The 21,181-nt window shown below is 34.7% G+C and overlaps 1 protein-coding gene across 2 annotated transcripts; it reads right to left on the reverse strand.

Annotated features, from left to right (window-relative positions):
- Positions 1-3,158: 3,158 nt before the first annotated feature.
- Positions 3,159-20,779, reverse strand: BIRC2 (baculoviral IAP repeat containing 2). 2 transcript variants are annotated; one of them, XM_081279020.1, is made up of 9 exons: positions 20,602-20,779; positions 17,254-19,324; positions 17,045-17,144; positions 11,423-11,501; positions 10,776-10,821; positions 7,210-7,452; positions 4,275-4,352; positions 3,960-4,001; positions 3,159-3,850 (listed from the first exon to the last, which is right to left on the reverse strand). In XM_081279020.1, the coding sequence occupies exons 2-9, from the start codon at positions 18,083-18,085 to the stop codon at positions 3,657-3,659; spliced, it is 1,614 nt and encodes a 537-aa protein (XP_081135146.1). In that variant the 5' UTR covers positions 18,086-19,324; positions 20,602-20,779; the 3' UTR covers positions 3,159-3,656. The 2 variants fall into 2 exon arrangements, with proteins under 2 accessions (XP_081135146.1, XP_081135145.1); XM_081279019.1 differs by having other exon boundaries at positions 4,275-4,529.
- Positions 20,780-21,181: the final 402 nt, after the last annotated feature.

Genomic DNA, 21,181 nt, shown 5'->3' on the forward strand with positions numbered 1-21,181 from the left:
CTTTTCAGAAAGAATGTGAAAAACAAAAACAAAAGTCTAACAAATGATTACATAGTTCCCCTTATTTAGGTTAAAAGGGTGAAGAAACATTCTTTCTTAACACAAGAAAGTAGACAACTGACATATAATATTAAAAAAAAAAGACACATGTTCTGGAGGCTACCCTACGTGGACCATACACAGTCTACCACTTATTATCTCCAGCAGTCTACATCATTTCACTGAGTCTTGATTTCCATGTTTATAATTTATAAAAAGGGATATTGTTATCTTGTATAGCTTTAATAAATTTTTTTATTTTTTAGTTTTTGGTGGATACAACATCTTTATTTTATTTTTATGTGGTGCTAAGGATTGAACCCAGCGCCCTGCGCATGCCAGGCAAGTGCGCTACTGCTTGAGCCACATCCCCAGCCCCTAGCTTTAATAATTAAATAAGGCAATATATAAACCTAACAAAGCATCTGACATTCATCTATCTGCTCAACATGATGAGCATCTATTAGGACACAGACCAACATGAAGAGTACAAAAGGGGTAAGAGAATAAAACCTTATAAGATGTAGGCATGTGTGAGGATTCAGCACATGGATAAAATACGAACGACATCATTTATATAGTTCGTTGTTGTAGGCAATAGGCCCAACATAAACAACTTAAGAACAGGAAAGGTTTGGGCTTGTAGTCACACAGGTTTCAATTCTCCATTGCTTGGCCCTGTGGCACCACAATACATCTTTTTTTTATTATATTTATTTCTTAGTTTACGGTGGACACAACATCTTTGTTTGTATGTGGTGCTGAGGATCGAACCCAGGCCGCACACATGCCAGGCGAGCGTGCTACCGCTTGAGCCACATCCCCAGCCCACATCTTGGTGGAGTGCATGGTAGATGAGGCCTGTTTACCTCATAGTAGCTAGGATGCAACAAAAGAGGAAGGAGCCAGGGTTCCAATATCCCTTCTAAGGCATGCTCCCAGTGAGATAATTTCCTTCTTCTAGGATCAACCTCCTTTCTACATACCTCCTCATTGCACCACAGCTGACAACCAAGCCTTTAACATGTGGGCCTTAGGGTGACACTCCAGATCAAAATTATGGCAATTTTTAAATGTAGTTAGCTAAATAAAAACCAAATAAGATAAGCACTTAAGTAGAACTCAAAAGTTACTTATAAGTCCATGCAATTTTAAAAAACATCAATATAGCTTCACAGGACAGCTCAGAAAGCATAGGCTAAGAAGTCAGGTGAGACCCATGTTCAAATTTTATTTTGTGGAGTTGCAGAAAAGATTAGAGCTAATGTCCTTTAAAGTACCAACCACCTTATATTAGTTTTAAGTCACCATAACAAAGTCCCACAATCTGGGTGGCTTAAATAACAGAAATTTTCTCATAGTTCTTTCTTGTAGTTATAAGTTTTAAAATCCAGGTGTTGGCAGGCTTGGTTTCTTCTAAGGCTTCTTCTTGGCTTGTTAAGTAGCCATCTTTTCCAATATCTTCAGGTGGTCTTCATTTTGTGTGCCTGTTTTTAAATCTCCTTTTCTTTGAGGCTGTCGGTTAGAACTCACCTATATTATCATATTTCACCTTAATTACCTCTTTTAGAGCCCTATTTCCAAAAACAGTCTCATTCTGAAGTACTGAGGATTAGAACTTAAGAATTTCAAAGGGGTAAAATTCAGCCCAGAGCACATTTCAATTATTTAAAACACCTCTGACTCTGCGTGGCACACAGTGGTTCCTTGATATATAGCAGCTATTATATTAAGCAAAAAGCAAAATAAAAGATTTAATAACATTTTATAATAACAAGAGGGATTGTTTTTCCAAGGGTGGGGAAATTTTTGTTTTGTTTGTAGTGCTATGGATCAAACCTAGGGCCTGGCACATTCTAAGCAAGTTCTCTACCACCTGGCTATATCCCAACTCAAGATTAGTTCTATGATTTAAATACACTGGTTATTTGACTGAAGAACTTCATCTGACTCCTCAAAAGAGCTGATTAACTCTTCAGGTATGGTAACTTTCAGAATAAAAGAAAAATTAACAATGTTTTGTATCTATTAACTTTTAGGGGGTTGCTAGGATACATCTGTAATTCTTGTAGTTCTAGGTCTGAGATACAGGTGTTGAAGAACCAATCATTCCTTTTTCAAATTTTATATGGCTTGCAATGTTCAACAAGAGCTTAAAGGCTTTTTGGCAGAGACTAACATATAACCTATTTTTCTTTTATGAGAGTAATGTACAAAGAGTACCTTTGATTATACTCCTGCAAATAGGACATTTTCCCTCAGAAGGAGCACATTCCTGGAATACTACCAGATAACCACAGAAAAATCCTTACTTAGCTACTCAGGAGGCTAAGGCAGGAGGACTGCAAAATCTGACAGGAAACACAGTGAGATACTGTTTCAAAATAAAAAGTAAAAAGGGATGAGAATGTAGCTCAGAGGTAGAGGACCCAAATTCAATCCCCAGTACCTCAAAAATAAATAAATAAATAAAACTTAAGGCGTAAAAAATTCACTTTACATTCCTTCTATATAATGAGACTTTCTCTTACTGGATATGAGGTCTTGAACCTAGATGTATGCATCTGCATTTACAGACATGTATCAGAACATTAAGAGGGAAACAAATGCAAGAGAAGAAACTGGAGGATGGAGAAATTTTCACCCAGCCTTCTCAGCATATTCTCCATTTGAAGAAATCTAAAAGACTAGTGGAGAAAGGAAAATGGAGTTTTTAAACACTAAACCTCCTATCTACCTCACCTCCAAAGTCTGCCAGAGAATTAGATGTAAGAAAGGTCAAACAGGCTTGTGCCAAAAAGGAGGTACCTACAGTTGTCCATTTCCTATCTGCTCACCCTATCAACACCTATGCAACAAAGCTATTTTTTATTTTAAAAAAATAAATGTAGATTTATCTAATTTTACTAAGAGTTTTTGATAATGATTCAGTTTTAATCCAACATTTTATCTATATTATACAAAGCAACTATATTGTCTTTTAAGGGAATTCCCATGAATCATATTTAAAAAACAATAATTTGTTTCATGAATTCAATTTTTTACTTCATAGCAAATGAGTAAACACAGATGAAAATTACTTTATAATAGGGTAAAAGAAATAAATTTTGATGATACAATAATTATAAAGCATTTTATTGTTTCTCACAGGTTAGGGGAAATATTGTTTATCAGTAACAGAAAAATCCTTACTTAATAAAACAAGTAAAAAGCACCAAAAAATCTGTCAACAACTCTGATGAATTCCAGTGTTACTAATTTACAGTTTTTCAACTATACAGTAATGTAGTACTCAAAGCTTTCATAAATACCAAATCCAGTAACTCCTGAAATGACCCATAACAACACTGACACTACTCCTTTAATTCTTCTTGTGTTCACACTTACATACTGATTTAGTTCATGAAAAACAATTCTTCTCTTAAAACTAAACGGATTAAGATTAAATATACAATACTATCTCTTTTTGAAATAAGATTATTCATACCTAAATAGAATAGAACATAAATGTTACTAAATAAAGAACCAAACATTCCTTGTTTTAATTTTAGATGGCTTGCAATGTTCAACAACACCTTAAAGGCTTTTTGGTAAAGACTAAAATATAGCCTATTCTTTTATGAGAGAAATGTACGAACAGTACCCTTGATTATACCCCTGCAAATAGGACATTTTCTTAGAGATGGGGCACACTCCTGGCATACTACCAGATGACCACAAGGAATGAACACAATAGAAACTTCTTTGTCCATACACACTTTGCAGGTTCTTTCTTCTTGTAATCTCCTCAACTGTTCTTCTAGTGACAGACCTAATAACAAAAAGAACTTTAGTGAAATTCAGTTTTCACTTTACATCTGATACAAAAAAAAAAAAAGGTTAATATTTCACATTGGTTTTAAGTCTTAAATCTATTTTACCTGAAACATCTTCTGTTGGAATATACTTCATATTCTTTTCCACTAAGGAAAGAAAAGCATACAGAAATCATCATTCTATGAAGGTAAATACAAAACTGTTTAATTTTTTTCACATACTATCCAATGAACGATACAAATATCATTACAGAAAGCTATATATTATCAAGAACTATTACATTTAGGTATATTACTTGGACAATAAAAGACACCCCCTTTGGTGCAGAAGTTAAATTTTTTAATTGGATTTATTCTGTTTGTCAGAAACATTAACATAATGCTAAAGATTTCTTAAAATGATTTTCCCAACAAACTCACCAAATAAGTTCTCATATAATGTAGAGTCAATTTCCTTTAGACAGTTTTTGAAGATGTTGGCTGCAGCATTTCCTTTAACTAAAATGGTATCAATCAGTTCTCTTGCTTGTAAAGGTATCTGTGTTTTTTGTTTAATAATATCATGTTCCTGTTTATTAATTACGTTGGCCTTTAAAAGATTATCCAAGATAGGAAGGACACATGTCAACTGTTGAAAAAGAGCCATTCTATTCTTCCGTATTAATGACAAATCATCTTTATTTTAAAAAAGAAAGAAAAAAAAATCCATTAAACTCCTCCACTACAATCATATAGTCATTAACAACTAACCCTACTGAACAGGGCTTGAAAAAGAACAAAATGACTTATTTGCATTCTAAAGTCTGTCATTTGGAAAACTTCCAGAAGATTATAAAACAGTAGAGAAAATAAGGGTCTCTATTTCTATAATTTTAAAGTTGAGATACTAACACATATTAGAACCCTGTTTTCTTTATTCTGTTGACAGTAAGCAGCAAATATAAAGGTAGTAAATGTTTCTCACTTCTGAATTTGTCTCACCATGGAATCAATAATACTTCTATTTACATTATATCACTTTACTTTTTTTAAGCATTTGCATATCAATTGTTTCATCTGATACATATACCCTAACAATCAAACAAGGCAAGTATTACTGCCTTCCATTTTTAGATAGAGAAAAAGACTCAGAAAAGAATGAGTGGCTTGTCCAGAATAAGCTGCAAAACCAGGTGTCTTAGACCAGTGGTTCTTTTAAACGTCTTATACTCAGAAAGCAGAACTATAATTTTGCAGAGCTTCAGCTACAAAGTCAAGATAAGACTTAGGTTCCCATGCAAGCTTAGCCACTTACTGGCCAAGTTCTCTAACATCCCCATCCATATACCTCAATCAATTTCCTCATCTGTAAAATACAAATAATGGTCTATTGGAGTTTGTTTTGAGGATTAATGTACAAAAAGAATTTAGTACATTATCTGGCACATAGTTGGCTGTTTTTTTTTTTTAAATAAACTGTCTACATTTATAGCAATTTTAAAATAAATTACGTATTAATCAAGCTTGATTTTATTAAAAAGCAAATGTTTCTCCTTTAATATCAAATCACATAAAATTTCATAAGTAATTTACTATTATGGAATATAAGATGCTATGGTATTATTCATAATTCTTCCTTTCGCAGCCCCAATCACTATAAAGCTGCTTATTTTCAGACTTAAAATATTTTTTTAAAGTACACTGCTATAAGGTATAAATCTCATTAGAAATAAATTATAAAAAGTCCAGTTTCCTTCCCCATTTACAACTTTCTAGAAACAAACAGCTCTATTTATTTTAAAACTATGAAATTTCCTTTTCTGACCACAACCTGTGCCTCACTGCTAACAAATTTGTTCTTTATTTTTTCAAAATCCCCACATCATTCCCAATTCTACTAGCACAAGAGCTGTCTCTTGGTTTTGTTTATTTCCCATTCCAATCTACAGATCAGTTAGGTTATTCCAATGATGCTCTCTGATTAGCACACTTAGCTCTTTACCCTGTTCCTTATTTGACCTTTCACATACTAACCTTCCCATATCCATAATTCAAGACTATTCTGAAACATATACAAAGTTGGAGACACAAAATTAAGGTAAGTACACTGACAACAGTAATTCTACATGAGCTTAACTGCTTTATAATCCTTAAATCTTTTCGCTTTCCTCAGATCCTTTCTTTTACCAGCCACTAGTACTTTCCAAATCAATATACTTAAAAAAGGTGGGCTGGATGTGCACTTCAGTGGTAGTGTTGTATATTTGGCATGCATGAAGCTGTGGATTCAATTGCTAGCACCAAAACAACAATAAAAAATTAACAGAAAAGAAATTTTATGTGCCAGGCACTGTGCTCAAGTATTTTACTAGAAATATCTCATTTAATTCCTACAGTACCCCTGTGGGATAGGCACTATTACTGTCCATATTTTACAGATCAGAAAGCTGACTTATAGCTGAACAAACTGCTAACCTAGTAACTGAAAAAAGCCAGAATTTAAACACAAATCTATTTCAATCCACGGGTCTTAAACATTTTGCTCCATGGCCACACAATAAGGGTGTCTTAAATTATTCCTAACTACTTTACAAGCTTAAAAAGAACAGTCTCTTACAACCCAATACTGCAATTTAAACTACATTATGCAACATTTATCTTTCTTAGCTCTTTAATCCTGTCGTTTGCATATGATTCTTCCCAGCTAATCTACATGCTCCTTGAGAACAATCACCAAAATTAGCACAGTATTAGCACTGCTGTTTATATGCAACAAATACTGGTTTAAGGAATATATGATTACTTGTTCTGAGAGGCTGAGACTTAAAACAATCTAGATAAATACCAAAATCAGTTCCATACCATCCTCGGGTTGGGCAGAGGGCTCTCATCAAACCCTAGGATTTCATTCTAAGTTCCCTTGTTTAGGAGATCCTTTTATACATATAAAATACATATAAAAGGATCTCCTAAACAAGGGATGGTGAGAAAAATATATTAAGAATATTATTTGAAGGAACTTTTTTTAAAAGTAGAAGTAATATCTGCAGCCAATTTTAAATCTTGCCTTTAAAAATGATTAAAATTTGTTATGTATGAAGAAGAAATATAATATTGCTCAAGAAAAGAGCTTTTGTTAAAAATTCTGATTAGTATAACTTAAGAGAATCTTAACAGGAAATAATCATACAGAAAAATGCCATAGTCAGTGGTTCTCAAGTAGAAGCAACTGAGAGAGGTAGTAGAGAAGATATAGTTTAGAAACGCCTAAGAATTGTTACCAGCAGTAAGTGGGTACGAGAAAAGGATGCTGTCCTGCAACATGAGTCAGTAACTTCACTGAAAAATAATGTAGATAATTAACATTCCAAAATACCTGATGCCATTTCTTCAGCTTGTCTTTCCTTCTCCTCTTCTCTTCTTTCATCTTCAGCATCAAGAAGTGCTGATACAATATCATTAACTGTTTTATAATTCTCTCCAGTGGTTAGGATTTTACTTTGAACTGTCTGTTTTACCAGACTTCTACTAAAGCCCATTTCCAAAGCAGATTTAACCACAGGTGTATTCATCATGACTGCATCTTCTGAAGAACTTTCTCCAGGTCCCAAATGAACAACTATTAGAAAAGACATTTGCTAATATTAAATTCCACATAAGGTATTAAATTCCATAAACTATAGGAAAAAAAATGACTATGACATAACCTTTATTCTCACATCCTGGTCAGGAAGATGAATTATATGCATCAATTTACCTATAACTCTATTAAAAATCTGAACTCGATAATGGCTAATTAATATGGTATACCTTTTAAAAATACCACTTCCCAGACTACAACCTAGACCTATTTAATGAAGGACTCTCTAGGAAAAAAGGCTGAAGAATTTGAATTTTTCTTTTTTGTTTTCTTCCAGTATGGAGGATTGAATCCAGGGGTGCTCTACCACTTTATCACACCCCCAGCTCTTTTTATTTGAGAGAGGGTCTGGTTAAGTTGCCCAGGTTGGCCTCAAATTTGCAATCCTCCTGCTTCAGCCTTCTGAGTCACTGGGATTACAGGCCTCTGCCACCATACCTGAGAAAGGAATTTTACGGTTTAAAAATTCACCCAAATGATTCTTATATTCATTTTTGGAAAACAATATGCTATAAAAACAAAAGTGAAAAATTATCTCCAGGCACTTGCCAAGTATGCATGAGGCCCTGCGTTCAACCCTTAGCATCCCCCCTGCCACCCCGCAAAAAAGAGAGTATGCACAGGAAGAATAAAAAGAAACTATCTAGCTTGTGGATAGCTGGAACCAAATAATATAAAATGAAAAAGTATAATAAAATAGAAGACTGGTTTACCCAAAAATGTATGTAAAGTAGTAATAAAAAATGTGGTTAAAACAGTAAGCAAGTAATATAGTTTTATATAGAAACAGATTCTCTGAAGGAAAAAATAAATAAGTGATTAAAAAAGAAAGTAGGAGGCAGGAGGCCATTTAGAGAGGGTAGTTGGGGAAGCATTTTCTGGTAACAGGGTAAATGCTAGTTCATATGGCATTTTGTGAAATTACAGCCATACTTCTTCGAGAAACTGTACTGCCATCTGCTGGAAAATTGTTCCAATAAACATAAAACATACATTGTCAAAAAAGCATTCTGAACAACTTTGTTCAAATCCATGTGGAATCCCTATCTGAAGAAAAAACTTCAAAACAAAGACTTGATCCCCAGCACCATAAAAACAAAACCAAAGACCTGAATGATAGGAAAGAGTGAGCTACTGGAATACCTGAAAAGAAGTCTCTCAACAGAATCAAGTGCAAAAGCCTTAAAACAAGGGAAAAGCTTGGTAGAAGATCAGAGAGGATAATACCCAGATGATATAGAGGCCCGTAAGAAATTTATCTTTTTTTTTTTTTCTAAGTTTGTTAGAATATTCTAGGAGGGCTTTAAGCTGAGGATTGATAAAATTGTTTTGTTTTCAAAAAGTGACTCTGGTTGCTTTGTGGAAAATAAGGTAAAATGAATAACAGGAAAAACTATTAAAATATTATGACAGATGATGATATTATGGATTAGATAGTGGCAGAGATGGTTACAAAGCAGTCATATTTGGAATATGTTGTGAAGACAGAAATAAGGACTCCTAATAGATTAAATACACAAACTAAGAACTTTTAACCTTAGCAAATACCACTAATTAAGTACAATTAACTGAGATGGGGAAGACCAGAAAAGGAGCAAATCTGAGGAATAAAGGATGAGGAGAAATGTTTGCTTTGCAATATTAACTCTGATACATCTTATAAGATGGGAAGTATTTTTGCAATTTAAACAGATGGTTGAACATTATAGGCTGGGGCTAGGAAAAAGAAAGAAATTTGGGCTAAACAGGAAGGGTACGCCATCATTTAGAAATGAGAAAAAGCAAGCAGCAAAGAAAACTGTTCATGATCAATGAAGAAAATAGGAGAAAACCAAGAGTCTAATATCAAGGAAGCTAAGAAAGAGGGTATGTTAAGGAGGGCAAAGCACAGGCACAGGGCGGGTACAGGCTGAGGTTCTGCTATGTGGGCAGAGTATATGGAATGTTACAAGGGGCAGCGGGATGCAAAAACAAAAACAGGAAGGAAAAAAATAGGATAAAGCATTCAACTACATCAAAAGCTAACTAACAGATAATATTATAGACTTGCTAACAGCAGTTCTCTGTGATTATGACAAAGGCAAATCACTACCAAAGCAACATCATAACAGAATCCAGAGAATGAGGCCAGCACAGTGGTGCATGTCTGTAACCCCAGTGACATGAGAAGCCGAGGCAAGAGGATTGCAAGTTTAAGGCCAGCCTCAGCAATTTAGCGAGGCCCTATCTCAAAATAAAAAATAAAAAGGGCTGGGGATGCAGCTTAGTGGTAAAAGTACCCTGGGTTCAATCCCCCCAGTACTGGTAGGAAGGGGGAAGAATCCAGAGAATAAGCAAAAGGGTCAGTCTTACATTAAGGACAAGAACAATTCATGTTTTATAGAAGAACAGAAAGAAAAATATAGATATATAATGTAGATTGGTGGTTCTGTTTGTGAGATAGCCATTTTGAAGACTGGCAAAGTGATTTTTATTAGGGAACTGCAGCAAGATTGCAGGGCAGTCCACTTGACAGCTGTGTTTACAAATTTTAAATAACAATGAGTACCATGACTTATCTGATCTCTCCCAGCTCCATTACAGGAGACAGTTACCATGTACCAAGATACTCCTTCTGTTCAAATATTACCTAATCCTTTATCCAGTCCTTCTAAGTCAGTTTCTAGTACTCACATTTCTTGGTCACTTTTCTCTGTTTCAGTTACAAATCTGCAAATTCCTTCTGAAATGTTGTGTGAAGAACAGAGTGCACCCCTTTGCAGATGTGATTAGTACATAAAACGGTATACTATTTTAATAATTTTGGACACATAATGTATGTACATATATACATTTAAATACTAACAGATATGGCTAAAATTAAGTTCTAATTCAAAGATATCCTTGCACTGAAAAATTATATATCTGACTTTAATACCTAACATCTAACTTGATTCTTACTTCAAATGTAAACTGAGCCGTTTCTAAATCATGGTAGTCACAACAATCTTTTCCTCTTCGGAGGACATATCTGTACCTCTCATTTGACCTTGCTTTGAGCTGTTTTTTATTGTTGTTGTTTGCATGTGTCTTGTCTCCCAGTTGGAATTATCAGTACTTTAAATACTGGAAAACTTTCTATAATCCTTTAATATGTCATGAATCTTAGTATGTATATAATATTTGTTAATTTCCAGGCATTTTTTTCTATGGCTTCAGAAACATCCCCTTGTTCTTTTCTTTTTTTTTTTTTTTAACATATTTTCATTCCTAACATTCTTATAAACATTCTCATTCTATATATGAAATACTTTCACACATACTTGGTTCAGCATTTTCTTCTCCAGTAGTATCTGAAGTTGACAACAGCTATGTAACAGGAGAAAAGTTAAAAGGTAAAATCAGTAATCTCAAAACAATCTGAACAGTAGCACTACAATAAGTTTACTTTAAATAAATGTATATGGTCTTTTGAAAACCAGGTAATTCACATACTTCACTTTGCTTTGTTTTACCATAATTATGTATCCTTCCTTAAACTTCACTCAATTCCAAATTAGAATTCAAGTATTTTTTCCACATCAGGAGTAAGAAGATAAAGTAATGTTTTCTCGTTCTACTGGACAGTAAGGTTTGAACTGGATTACTATCAAAAGATCTTAACCTCTAACAAGTTATTTTTCTGTTTGTTTCCTGGAAAAAAATAAAGCCACTAAAATCCTTCTTCAACCCCATTGCAAATTTATTCAGTGGTAGGATGACAATTTTTCAAAAAACTAAAAACAATATTTTTTAAAGAGCCCTGAACAAACACATTGGTAACAAAATTAAATATCAGGTGTTATTAATACAGACACAAACTATGTAACTAGAATTAATAAGCAAACAGAAGTAAATATCACTTCTAATAATATTTCTGTAATTATCACATAGCAGAATTCAATATTATTAATTTTAGAAATATATCTACCTGTTCAAGAAGATGAGGATATCTAGCTTGAATCTCATCAACAAACTCTTGCCCTTTCATTCGTATCAAGAACTCACACCTAAAACATAAGAAAAATATGTTTAAATATTGTTTTATACCAATAGCATAATCTGATTATTCTAGAAAAGTAGCTTTCAAACCTACTTGATAACAACTCATAGCAAAAACATTTAGAGAAATAATAATATCATAAAACATACACATTCTTAATATGTGATATATTCTAATATTTTCTATCATTCAATTAACACACCAACAGAGATATCAACCTAGAAAGGAGCACAAGCTGAAAAACTGTTAAACACAATTTACTTATCAAGCTTAACAGTATTACAGAAATTGTAAATCAGTATTCCTAAAATTTTATCTTTCATATTATATTAACTGCTAAACTTTCGATAACGTTTACTCTTCAATTATATTTGAAGCACAATCTACCACATTCCCTCTGGAAAATATAAAATCAAGTATTTTCATCTACATACACTGTGTTTCTCAAACACTTGTCTTTAAATTACTACAGCTTCTCAAAGTTGTTCCAGGAAGCAGTTCATTTAACATCTACTACCATTCTATTTCTTTTTTAAACAAATGGTGTTAAATAACTGAATATCCATATGCCAAAAAACCCTACTTTGACTGATGCTCATATCATATGCAAAAATAAACTAAAAATAGATCAAGTTTCTAAATGAAAGACCTAAAACAATAAAACTTCTAGTAGAAAACAGAAAAACCCCAGCATGAAAAAAAAAGAAAAAAATTAATAAAAGATCAAAAACATAATCCATAAGAAACAAATTGAAAAAATGACACCAACAAAATTAAAAGCATCTGCTTTTCAAAAGCCACTGTTAAATAAATGAAAAGGTTTTATTATTTTAATCTGCCCAAGAGAGTAGAATTGGTGCCAAGAGAGATGCTACTGGCCATGATACTTCCCATGAGAAAAAGAAATCCAGTCTCCAGCAACTTTGCCACCAAAGACCCAAACAACCCTTGCTGCTTCCTTGGATACAGGATCCTTGCACTCCTCACTCATAATGACTTCAGCTAACAGAGTCATATAGAGACTATGCCACTAGGCATCCTACATAGTCAATGCATCACACTCACCCTAGATAAAGATATTTCCTCAACAAAATCAGTACAGAAAGTCTACAAGAGTTAATTGTGCCAATAAACGCACAGGACATGGGGCTGGGGTTGTGGTTCAGGGGTAGAGCACTTGCCTAGCATGTGTGAGGCACTGGGTTCAATCCTCAGCACCACATAAAAATAAATAAATAAAATAAAGGTATTGTGGCCAATCCAACTAAGAAAAAACCATTAAAACAAAACAAACAAACAAACAAACAAAACCACACAGGACACATGCAAGGCTACTCTCTACCAAAAAAAGTTGTAGTTAAAAAAAAATGAGGCTGGGTGCAGTGGCGCACGCCTGTTATACCAATGGCTCAGGAGGCTGAGGAAGGGGGATCACAAGTAGTTCAAAGCAAAATGGGCAAAAAGATTGGAGACAGATGGATGTCCAGGCACAGGGAGTTCAGAGGTCCCCATATACATTCTACCCAAAGAGGACTGTGGCATGTTAAAATAAACTGTCAAAAATCAAAAATGAAGTGAGAACTGTTTTTTTGGTAGAGGTGAGATCTTACTATGTTGCCCAGGCTGGCCTTGAACTCCTGGACTCAAGCAATTCTCCTGCCTCAGCCTCCAACACCTGGAACTATAGGGGAATACCACCATGTCAAGCTAAAAGAGAGGATTTTAAAAGCAGCAAGGGAACAGATACGCATTTCATACAAGGGAACCCCAAAAGGCTACCAGCAGATTTTTCAGCAGAAACTCTGAAGGTCAAGAAAGAGTTCAAGGATATATTTAAAGTGTTTGGAAATAAAAACCTACAAATCAAGACTTTACCTGGCAAATGTCTGTTTCAAAAACATGAAAGAGACATACAGTTTACCAGACAAAAAAGCTGAGGGAATTCATACCACTAAATTTGCCTTACAAGGAATACTAGAGGGTTAAGGATGTAGTTCAATTACAGGTAATGTACTTAGCATGCATGAGGCTGTGGGTTTAATGCCCAGCACCACAAAAAATAGAGAGGGAGGAAAAAAAAGGCAAAACGAAACCAAACCAATGGTTTAAGAAATGTCCAAGAGTTCAAGCAGAAATAAAAGGATACTAATTAGTAATGTGTAAGCACATGAAAGTGTAAAATTTACTGGTAAAGATAAATATGCAGGGCTGGGTTGTAGCTCAGTGGTAGAATGCTTGTCTCACATGGGTGAGGCACTGAGTTCAAGCCTCAGCACCACGTAAAAATAAATCAATAAAATAAAGATACTGTGTCCAACTACAACTAAATATATATATATATATATATATATATATATATATATTAAAAAAAGATAAATAATGCAATAAAATTCAGAATACTCAAAATGTGTAATGACTATATATAAATCACTTTAATATATAATGGTCAAAAAGAAAAAAGGGGCTGGGAGTATGGCTGTGATAGAGTGCTTGCCCAGCAAGCACAAAGCCCAAAGTTATTTATATAAATAAACATATATGTATATATAAATAACTATAGCTACAATAGCTTGTTAATGGATATATAATAAAGAAAGATGTAATACTATCAAAACCATAAAATGTAAGGGGGAGGGGGTAGAGCAAAAGGGGAGAATTTTTGTATGCAACTGAAATTAAACTGTTGGTCTATAATAGACTGTTATGTTTATAACATGTTCTACATAAGTCTCACAGCAACTACAAGGCAAAAACCTACAGTTGGTAACAAAAGATGCAGAGTTAGAAAACAAAGCACATGGTGGAATATCATCAAATCACAAAAAAAGACACCAACAGAGAAATAAAAGAACTACCAGTCAGAGAACAATTAGCAAAATGGCAATAGTAAGTCCTTACATACTGATAATTAGTTTAAATGTAAATGGATTAAAATCTTCAATCAAAACACACAGAGTAGCTGAGTGGATAAAAATCTACAAGAGACTCAGTTTACCTATAAGAACACACAATTTGGAAGTAAAGGTAGAAAAAAAATTCTGTGCAAATAAAACTCAAAAGAAAGCAGGGATAGTTATATTTAAACAAACTGTAACATGAGACAAAGGTCTTAACAGAAATAGATAGCAATATAACAGTAGGAGATTTTAATATCATACTCGCAAAAACGGATAGATCCTCCAGAGAGAAAAATCAGTAAGCAAATGTTGGACTTGAACTACACATCAGACCAAACAGAACCAAATAGACATACAGAGGGCTTCATCCAACAGCAAAAGAATCTACATTCTTCTCAACCACACAAAGAAAATTCTCCAGGACAGATCATAAGTTAGATTACAAAACAAGTCACAACAAATTCAAGATGACTAAAATCACTTCAAGTATCTTTACAGATCATACTAGTATGAAATAATCAATAAGAGGACAAAAGCCAGTACTCTTTGTACCTCAACAACTAATGGATCAAAGAAGAAACGGAAAAAAATTTTAAATCTTGATAAAAACAAAAATTCTAATATAACATACCAAAATTCATAGGATTCACTAAAAAAGCAGTTCTAAAATAAATACTCATATTAAAAAAAAACACACTTAACCATATATCTCAAAGAACTAGAAAAAGAATCAGATCAAAATTAACAAATGAAAGGAAATAAAAAAGATCAGAATAAAAATAAACAGACTATTTTAAAAATAATAGAAAAAAAAAGATGGGTGTTTTAAGAAGATAAACAAAATCAACAAAGCTTTAGCTAAACTAAGAAGTAAAAATGTGAATGCATCTACAACTAGTAAAGAAATTAAGTCAATAATCAAAAATCTGTTCATGAGAACACAAGTTCTACTCAGCAAATTTATGGGTTGATGGAAATGTTCCATATGTTCTAACTGCAGTACTAATTATATGTCTCAGTGCATTAAAACTCATAAAGTGAACTATATGTAAATTATAACTCAACAAACCTTTTTTAAAAATAAACAAAAATTTCCTTCCCCTTTAAAACGGAATACTCTGAAAAGTATTAGCCACACACTAGAAGTTAGTAGAGAACATATAAACACACTAAAGATTCAAGTTCATCACTTAGACGACACAGCTAGTTGTCTTATATGCCTGACCTTCATATAACTTTAACTTATTTTTACTGTTGAACTGATTACTGTATATTTCTAATGGTTAAAGACATGAAGTATAATAAACCCTGCTGCCCCATATTTCTCCCTTCTCCAATAAACTCCATGAAGGTAGAAATTTGTCTGATAAATCTCTGGCATCTAAAATAGTTCTAAACAGTACCTAAATATTTGACAAATGAGTAAGTGAACTGTGCTAAACTACAGTGATAATAATTATCCATTGTGGTTTTTCATTTACTGAGAGTAAAGATTATTCACAACTAAAACCTGTTGTTTTCAGGAAAGTACTTACCAAAAAGCACTCCCAAGTCTTCTCCCTTGCTAGCCATTTAAAACTAAACACAAATTACAAATTTAAGAATTTCATTTTGCTTTACAAAGAACAAAATGTAGCAATTCAAACACTGGAATTTGAAAGCAATTTTTGATATTGTAATATCAGTAAATTTCAAATTAAAGTGTTTTGTCTTACATTATAATTTTAACTATCATTTTTCAGAGTCAAAAATAAAAATTTATATCATATATAATGAATAGTGATGACACAAAGTACAATTTTTAACAATGTACTGATGCATAATCAAATATTTCTTTCTGTTTTTGGTACCATGGCAGACTATCCAGGGCCTTGAGCATGCTAGGCAAGAGTTCTACCACTGAGCTATATGTACAGCCCTCAACTTCTTTTTCATCAGGTATCATACAAAAATGACAAAAAGGATAATTTGCTGAAATGTTGCAAGATATTCTTCATTAGTGTGAAACGCATTCACAGGTGAAAACATTATCTATATCACATGATTCCACCTACAGGTGGTACCTACAATAGTCAAATTTATAAAGACAGAAAGAAGTTGCCAGCAGGTAACTGGCAGGAGTAGGAGATAATGAGGTGTCAGTATATAAGGGGTACTGTTGTGATTTGGATGAAAGGTTCCCCCAAAATTCATGTTAGGCATGTTCAAAGGCAAAAAACTGGGATTATGAGAGTTCTGACCTCATAAGTGGATTAATCCATTTGTTTAATAATCTGAATAGACTCCTGGGTAGTAACTATGGACAGTAAGCATAGCTAAAGGAAGTATGTCACTGTAGCTCGCTCGTGCTCTATCAAATGAGTCACAAAAATAAGTTAAATTATATCCAGAGTGCATGGCTTACAAAAGAAGAAAAGTACACAGAAAGGTTAAAAATTTTAATTTGGTCTTTTGAAAGACTAATCACCCATGATGAGGCTTTGTTATATATAAAAGTAAACTTAATCAAGCCCCGAGTTTTATGTAGGAATGCATATTCAAAACACATTGACAGAAACTTGGGCTAAAGCTCAGTGGTAGAGTATAAACCTAGCATGTTCAAGGACCCTGTATCCCAGCAATGAAAAGGGAGGAAAAAATATATATATATTACCTTGGAAACCATTTGGCATGTTCTACCCATGGATCATCTCCAGATTCCCAACATCTCAAGCCACCATCACAACTAAAGCATTTGACATCATCATTGCGATCTAAATGGAAAAAAAGGACCAAAAATCGACTATACACATGTTCTAATACATAAGTCAAAACAAATTAGGGGAAAAAATTAGAAAAGCATATAGCTATTTTTTTTCTTACCCACGTAATAAAATCCAGCACTCGCAAGCTGCTCAGGCTGAACTGGAACACTAGCTGGCCAGTACATAAATGTTCTCATTCGAGCTGTGTGTGTCTGCATGCTCAGATTTGAAATACTAAACCTCAGTGTTTCTAGAGAATTTTCCAAAAACGGACAGTTGGGAAAATGTCTCCTGTGTTCTGACATAGCATCATCCTTTGGTTCCCAGTTACTTAGCTTCCCACCACAGGCAAAGCAGGCTACCCTATCTCCAGGTCCTACATAGTAAAAGCCAGCTCTTGCCAATTCCAATGGTGACAAAAAGGTTAAGGGCCACATATTATAAGTAAGAAATCTGGCTTCTTCAGTACTCATTGCATAACTATAGGGGTTAGTCCTCAAAGGAGAGAAGTCTTCAACAGCTCTAGAATTAAGAGGATTTGGTGAAAGACAGGAAACAGAATCGCTGAATGAGCCACTCCGTTCCAAACTAGGAGATAATGAATGTGCAAAATGGTTTCTCATTGGAGAGGTATTCTTAGAGGTGGCTTGCAGACTAGCTGAAACCAGATTCTGAATAAAGCTGCAGCTAGGATATAGCTGTTTATGCTTTTCAATAGGACTGTCTCCTTGTTTCCAATTATCCAGCATCAGGCCACAACAGAAACATCTGACTTTGTCATTCACACCAGTGTAATAAAAACCAGCACGAGCAAGACTCCTTTCTGAAACAGGAACACCGATGGGGAAAGTTGAATATGTAGACATTCTGTAGAGCTCACATGAAAAATCATACTTCATTGTTTGTTTGTTGTTATTTGTCCAATTTGACAAGATTGTGCTGTCTTCCATTATACTCCTTATTTTTTGATGCAAGGGATCTTGGATAACTCTTTGGAGGTAGTTTTGTGCATGAGTAGAAAGAAGTACGTTTTGATGACTAAAACTTTCACATACAATTTCTTGTCACTTTTTGCCACAAAAAGAAATCAAAGACTTCTATTTAGTTGAACCACCATACCTTCTTTACTAGATTTATATTTCTCCTAAATTACCAAGATACTTATGAGTACTTTGGGATTCTATTAACACTTTTAAGTAACCTACACGCTATTTGCTCACAATTTGGTATAATAACTGACTTAAAGGCCTGAAAAAAGTTTACACACTTATAAAGATATTAAAACTATTTTTCAAAGAAGTTTATATTCTCAAAATTCTAAGTAACTATAGAATACCTAAATTATGTTTTTTAATTTGCTTTTGGTTACAAGCTATAAAGTCTTAGATATAAGGACAATTACTGATTATGCCACAAAAGTAAAGTTAAATGTAGGCTTTTTTCCCTTTACAAGCACTTTACTGTGAAATCCAAAATAATCCCATCTTATTCTAGCAAATAAGTAATTAAAATTTTCAAAGGGTCACATTATTTAAAAGCTAATTGCACACAACTTATCACAGAATTGACTTAAGTGGGTTATATTAGCTTCAGCCAACAACTTTTGGGGAAGTCAACACCCAAAGCCTTATTGTGTCCCACACCTGTTATAAGAGATGTCAAATGAATATTGTTTAAAGCTCACTGTTAACTTGTCTACCTTTGCTAAACATTATCTATTTTGTTTCTATTTCCTGCAGTATCACGCTGTCTTTCTTCTTAACTCTGCATATCTCTTTATTATACCTGGTCAACTGACGGTATTTTCTCCATAAAATCAGCCATAAAATTTCCACAACACACACTTTCTATATTACATTAAAAATTTTAAATAAACTGATTTTCATTTAAGGACCATTCAGATATGGTATCAGTCATGATAAATGAGGAATCAATTTATCAAGACAGCTCTTTTGTTATCACAAATGCCTAACACTATATTACCAATAGAATTAATGTTTACACAGAATGTACCAGAATTTACTAGCTTTCTTTATGAAAACTACATATTAAAAATGTGATTCATACACAAAATTACACTCCATAAAATTCAAACTTTATCCCTTTATAAAGCTTTGCACTTTCCATAATGAGATTCATTTCTGCAGGGGAAAAAAATGAATAGGGGGGAACTCTTCAGGGCTGTACATCTGAAAAGAACAACAAAAAAGGTATTTTAGAAAACTATAATTGCATGGCACATAGAACTTAGACACTCTTCAATTTATTCAGTAAAGTCTAAGAATGATCTACACTTTATATAATACATCTGAATTCCAGCAATTTGTCACCAAAACTTTCCAATTAGAAAAGCTCTTGTATAGATACGTGCAATTTACCCCCACACCATGAACTAGACATCTTTTTAAATGTACAATTTTAAAGACAGAAGCACATTTTCCTCACAGAAAAACATTTTGTCCTTGGTCTCCCTCCCTTTTCATAAAGATAATATCTCTGGCACTTTGTTGGAGACAAAACGGAACAGTGTTGAAAAATAAGAGATACCACTACACCTGTTTAGTGACAGCACAGAAAAAAGTCAGATATTATTTTTCAATGCCCAGTCACTGCCTAGCCCACTCAGGGTAAAAGGCATTAGGAGAGGCTCATTAACCTAATAAATCCTGAAACACTAACACTGCCTCGCAATTCCAAAGGAACAACCACAGAAAGCAACTCAAAAACAAAAAATACAATCATCTGTAAAACATTGGCCTTGGCCATATGACCACTTACAAAACTGTCTTAATTCCACCAGGTCGTGTGTGTGTGTGTGTGTGTGTGTGTGTGTGTGTTTGTGTGTGTGTATGAAAATTTCCCTTTTTGAGGTACTGGGGATGGAACCCAGACCTCCTTCATGCTAGGCAAGCGCTCCACCCCTGAGCTACATTCTTGATCCTTTCTTATATTCTAAGTTATAGATTTTTATTTACACAGAGCCGTATTGATTTTGCTCTCTTTATGCAGCTGGGCGGGGCATAGACTGGAAGGGAAAACAAAAGAAACTATGGGATTTACCCATTAATTTCCCCCGAGTTATTTCTCAGAACCCAGAATATGATTACTTAGGTGACAGAGCACAGTTACAACTATCTGAAATATGATATCTCGCCGTCATACAACTGTCTTCAAAATATTAAATACTGAGGGCCAAGTTTAAAATCTTGCAAAAATTCTTAACATAAAACACGTTGGTCAAAGTCCAAGGGCTGAGTCAGCTTGAAAACAAGTCATTTAAAAATATATCCCTTTCGACTGCAAGTCTTGCAACTGAGGTTTCCGGGAAAAAAAAGCTACAGCGAGATTAGAAAGAGTGCCCTAAGCGACCCTCGACGTTTGGGGAAGCGGCCCCAGGCCCAGTTTTCCACCCGGCCGCACCTTCGGGGCAGTGGGTCCCCGCCGGCCCCGAAAGGGGTGCACTCACCACAGTACCAGCGCTGAAAGCACTAAAGCAGGGCGGCTGCTAGGAGACCTCCTCACACCAGGAAAGCAACTGCGTCTAAGCGAAACAGAGCCGGGTAATGACCAGCTCCGCGGCGATCTGCCGTTCCCAAAACCCAAACCCCAAACCCCAGCTGGGCCAACGCTGACGCACGGTGACGTCAGTACGTCCTGCCGTGGGACGTGAATCACATGCCGCGCAAGTACAAGAAGTCTACGGCACGGGAGCTGGGTGAAGCGCACGTTCTGTTTCCGGAAGAGGAACAACCCGGAAGGATGTTTGCGGGCGGGGTGCTGTGTGTTTACCCTGCTGGACTTAACGGCTGGTTGGCGCGGGAAGGCGGCAGTCCGCAACGACTTAGTGTTTCGGTTTTGAACCTGGCGATACATCTTTAACGTTCCCCCTTCTCTGTCCTAACAGTATTGTGAGGGAAACGTGCGCGCCGGAAGCGTTGCGTTTGAATCTTGAGAAACTCTGAGGGAATACTATTGCCCCGGAAGTTTCACGACCTTCCCGCAGGCTGCCTGGGTTAGGATCCAGCCCCGGGCAAAACTGCCAAGGT

Source organism: Spermophilus citellus, assembly GCF_964194105.1.
Source record: "Spermophilus citellus genome assembly, chromosome: 2".
Lineage (NCBI taxonomy): Eukaryota > Metazoa > Chordata > Mammalia > Rodentia > Sciuridae > Spermophilus > Spermophilus citellus.

Bases quoted from the DNA above. Each gene is read 5' to 3' on its own strand.
- BIRC2 (XM_081279019.1), bottom strand. From the start codon at position 18,085: ATGGAAGACAGCACAATCTTGTCAAATTGGACAAATAACAACAAACAA. The intron at 11,502-17,044 runs GTAATATATATA...CTTATGTTTTAG, and splicing joins CATGCCAAATGGTTTCCAAG to GTGTGAGTTCTTGATACGAA. The intron at 3,851-3,959 runs GTAAAATAGATT...TTTTGTTATTAG, and splicing joins TCCAACAGAAGATGTTTCAG to GTCTGTCACTAGAAGAACAG.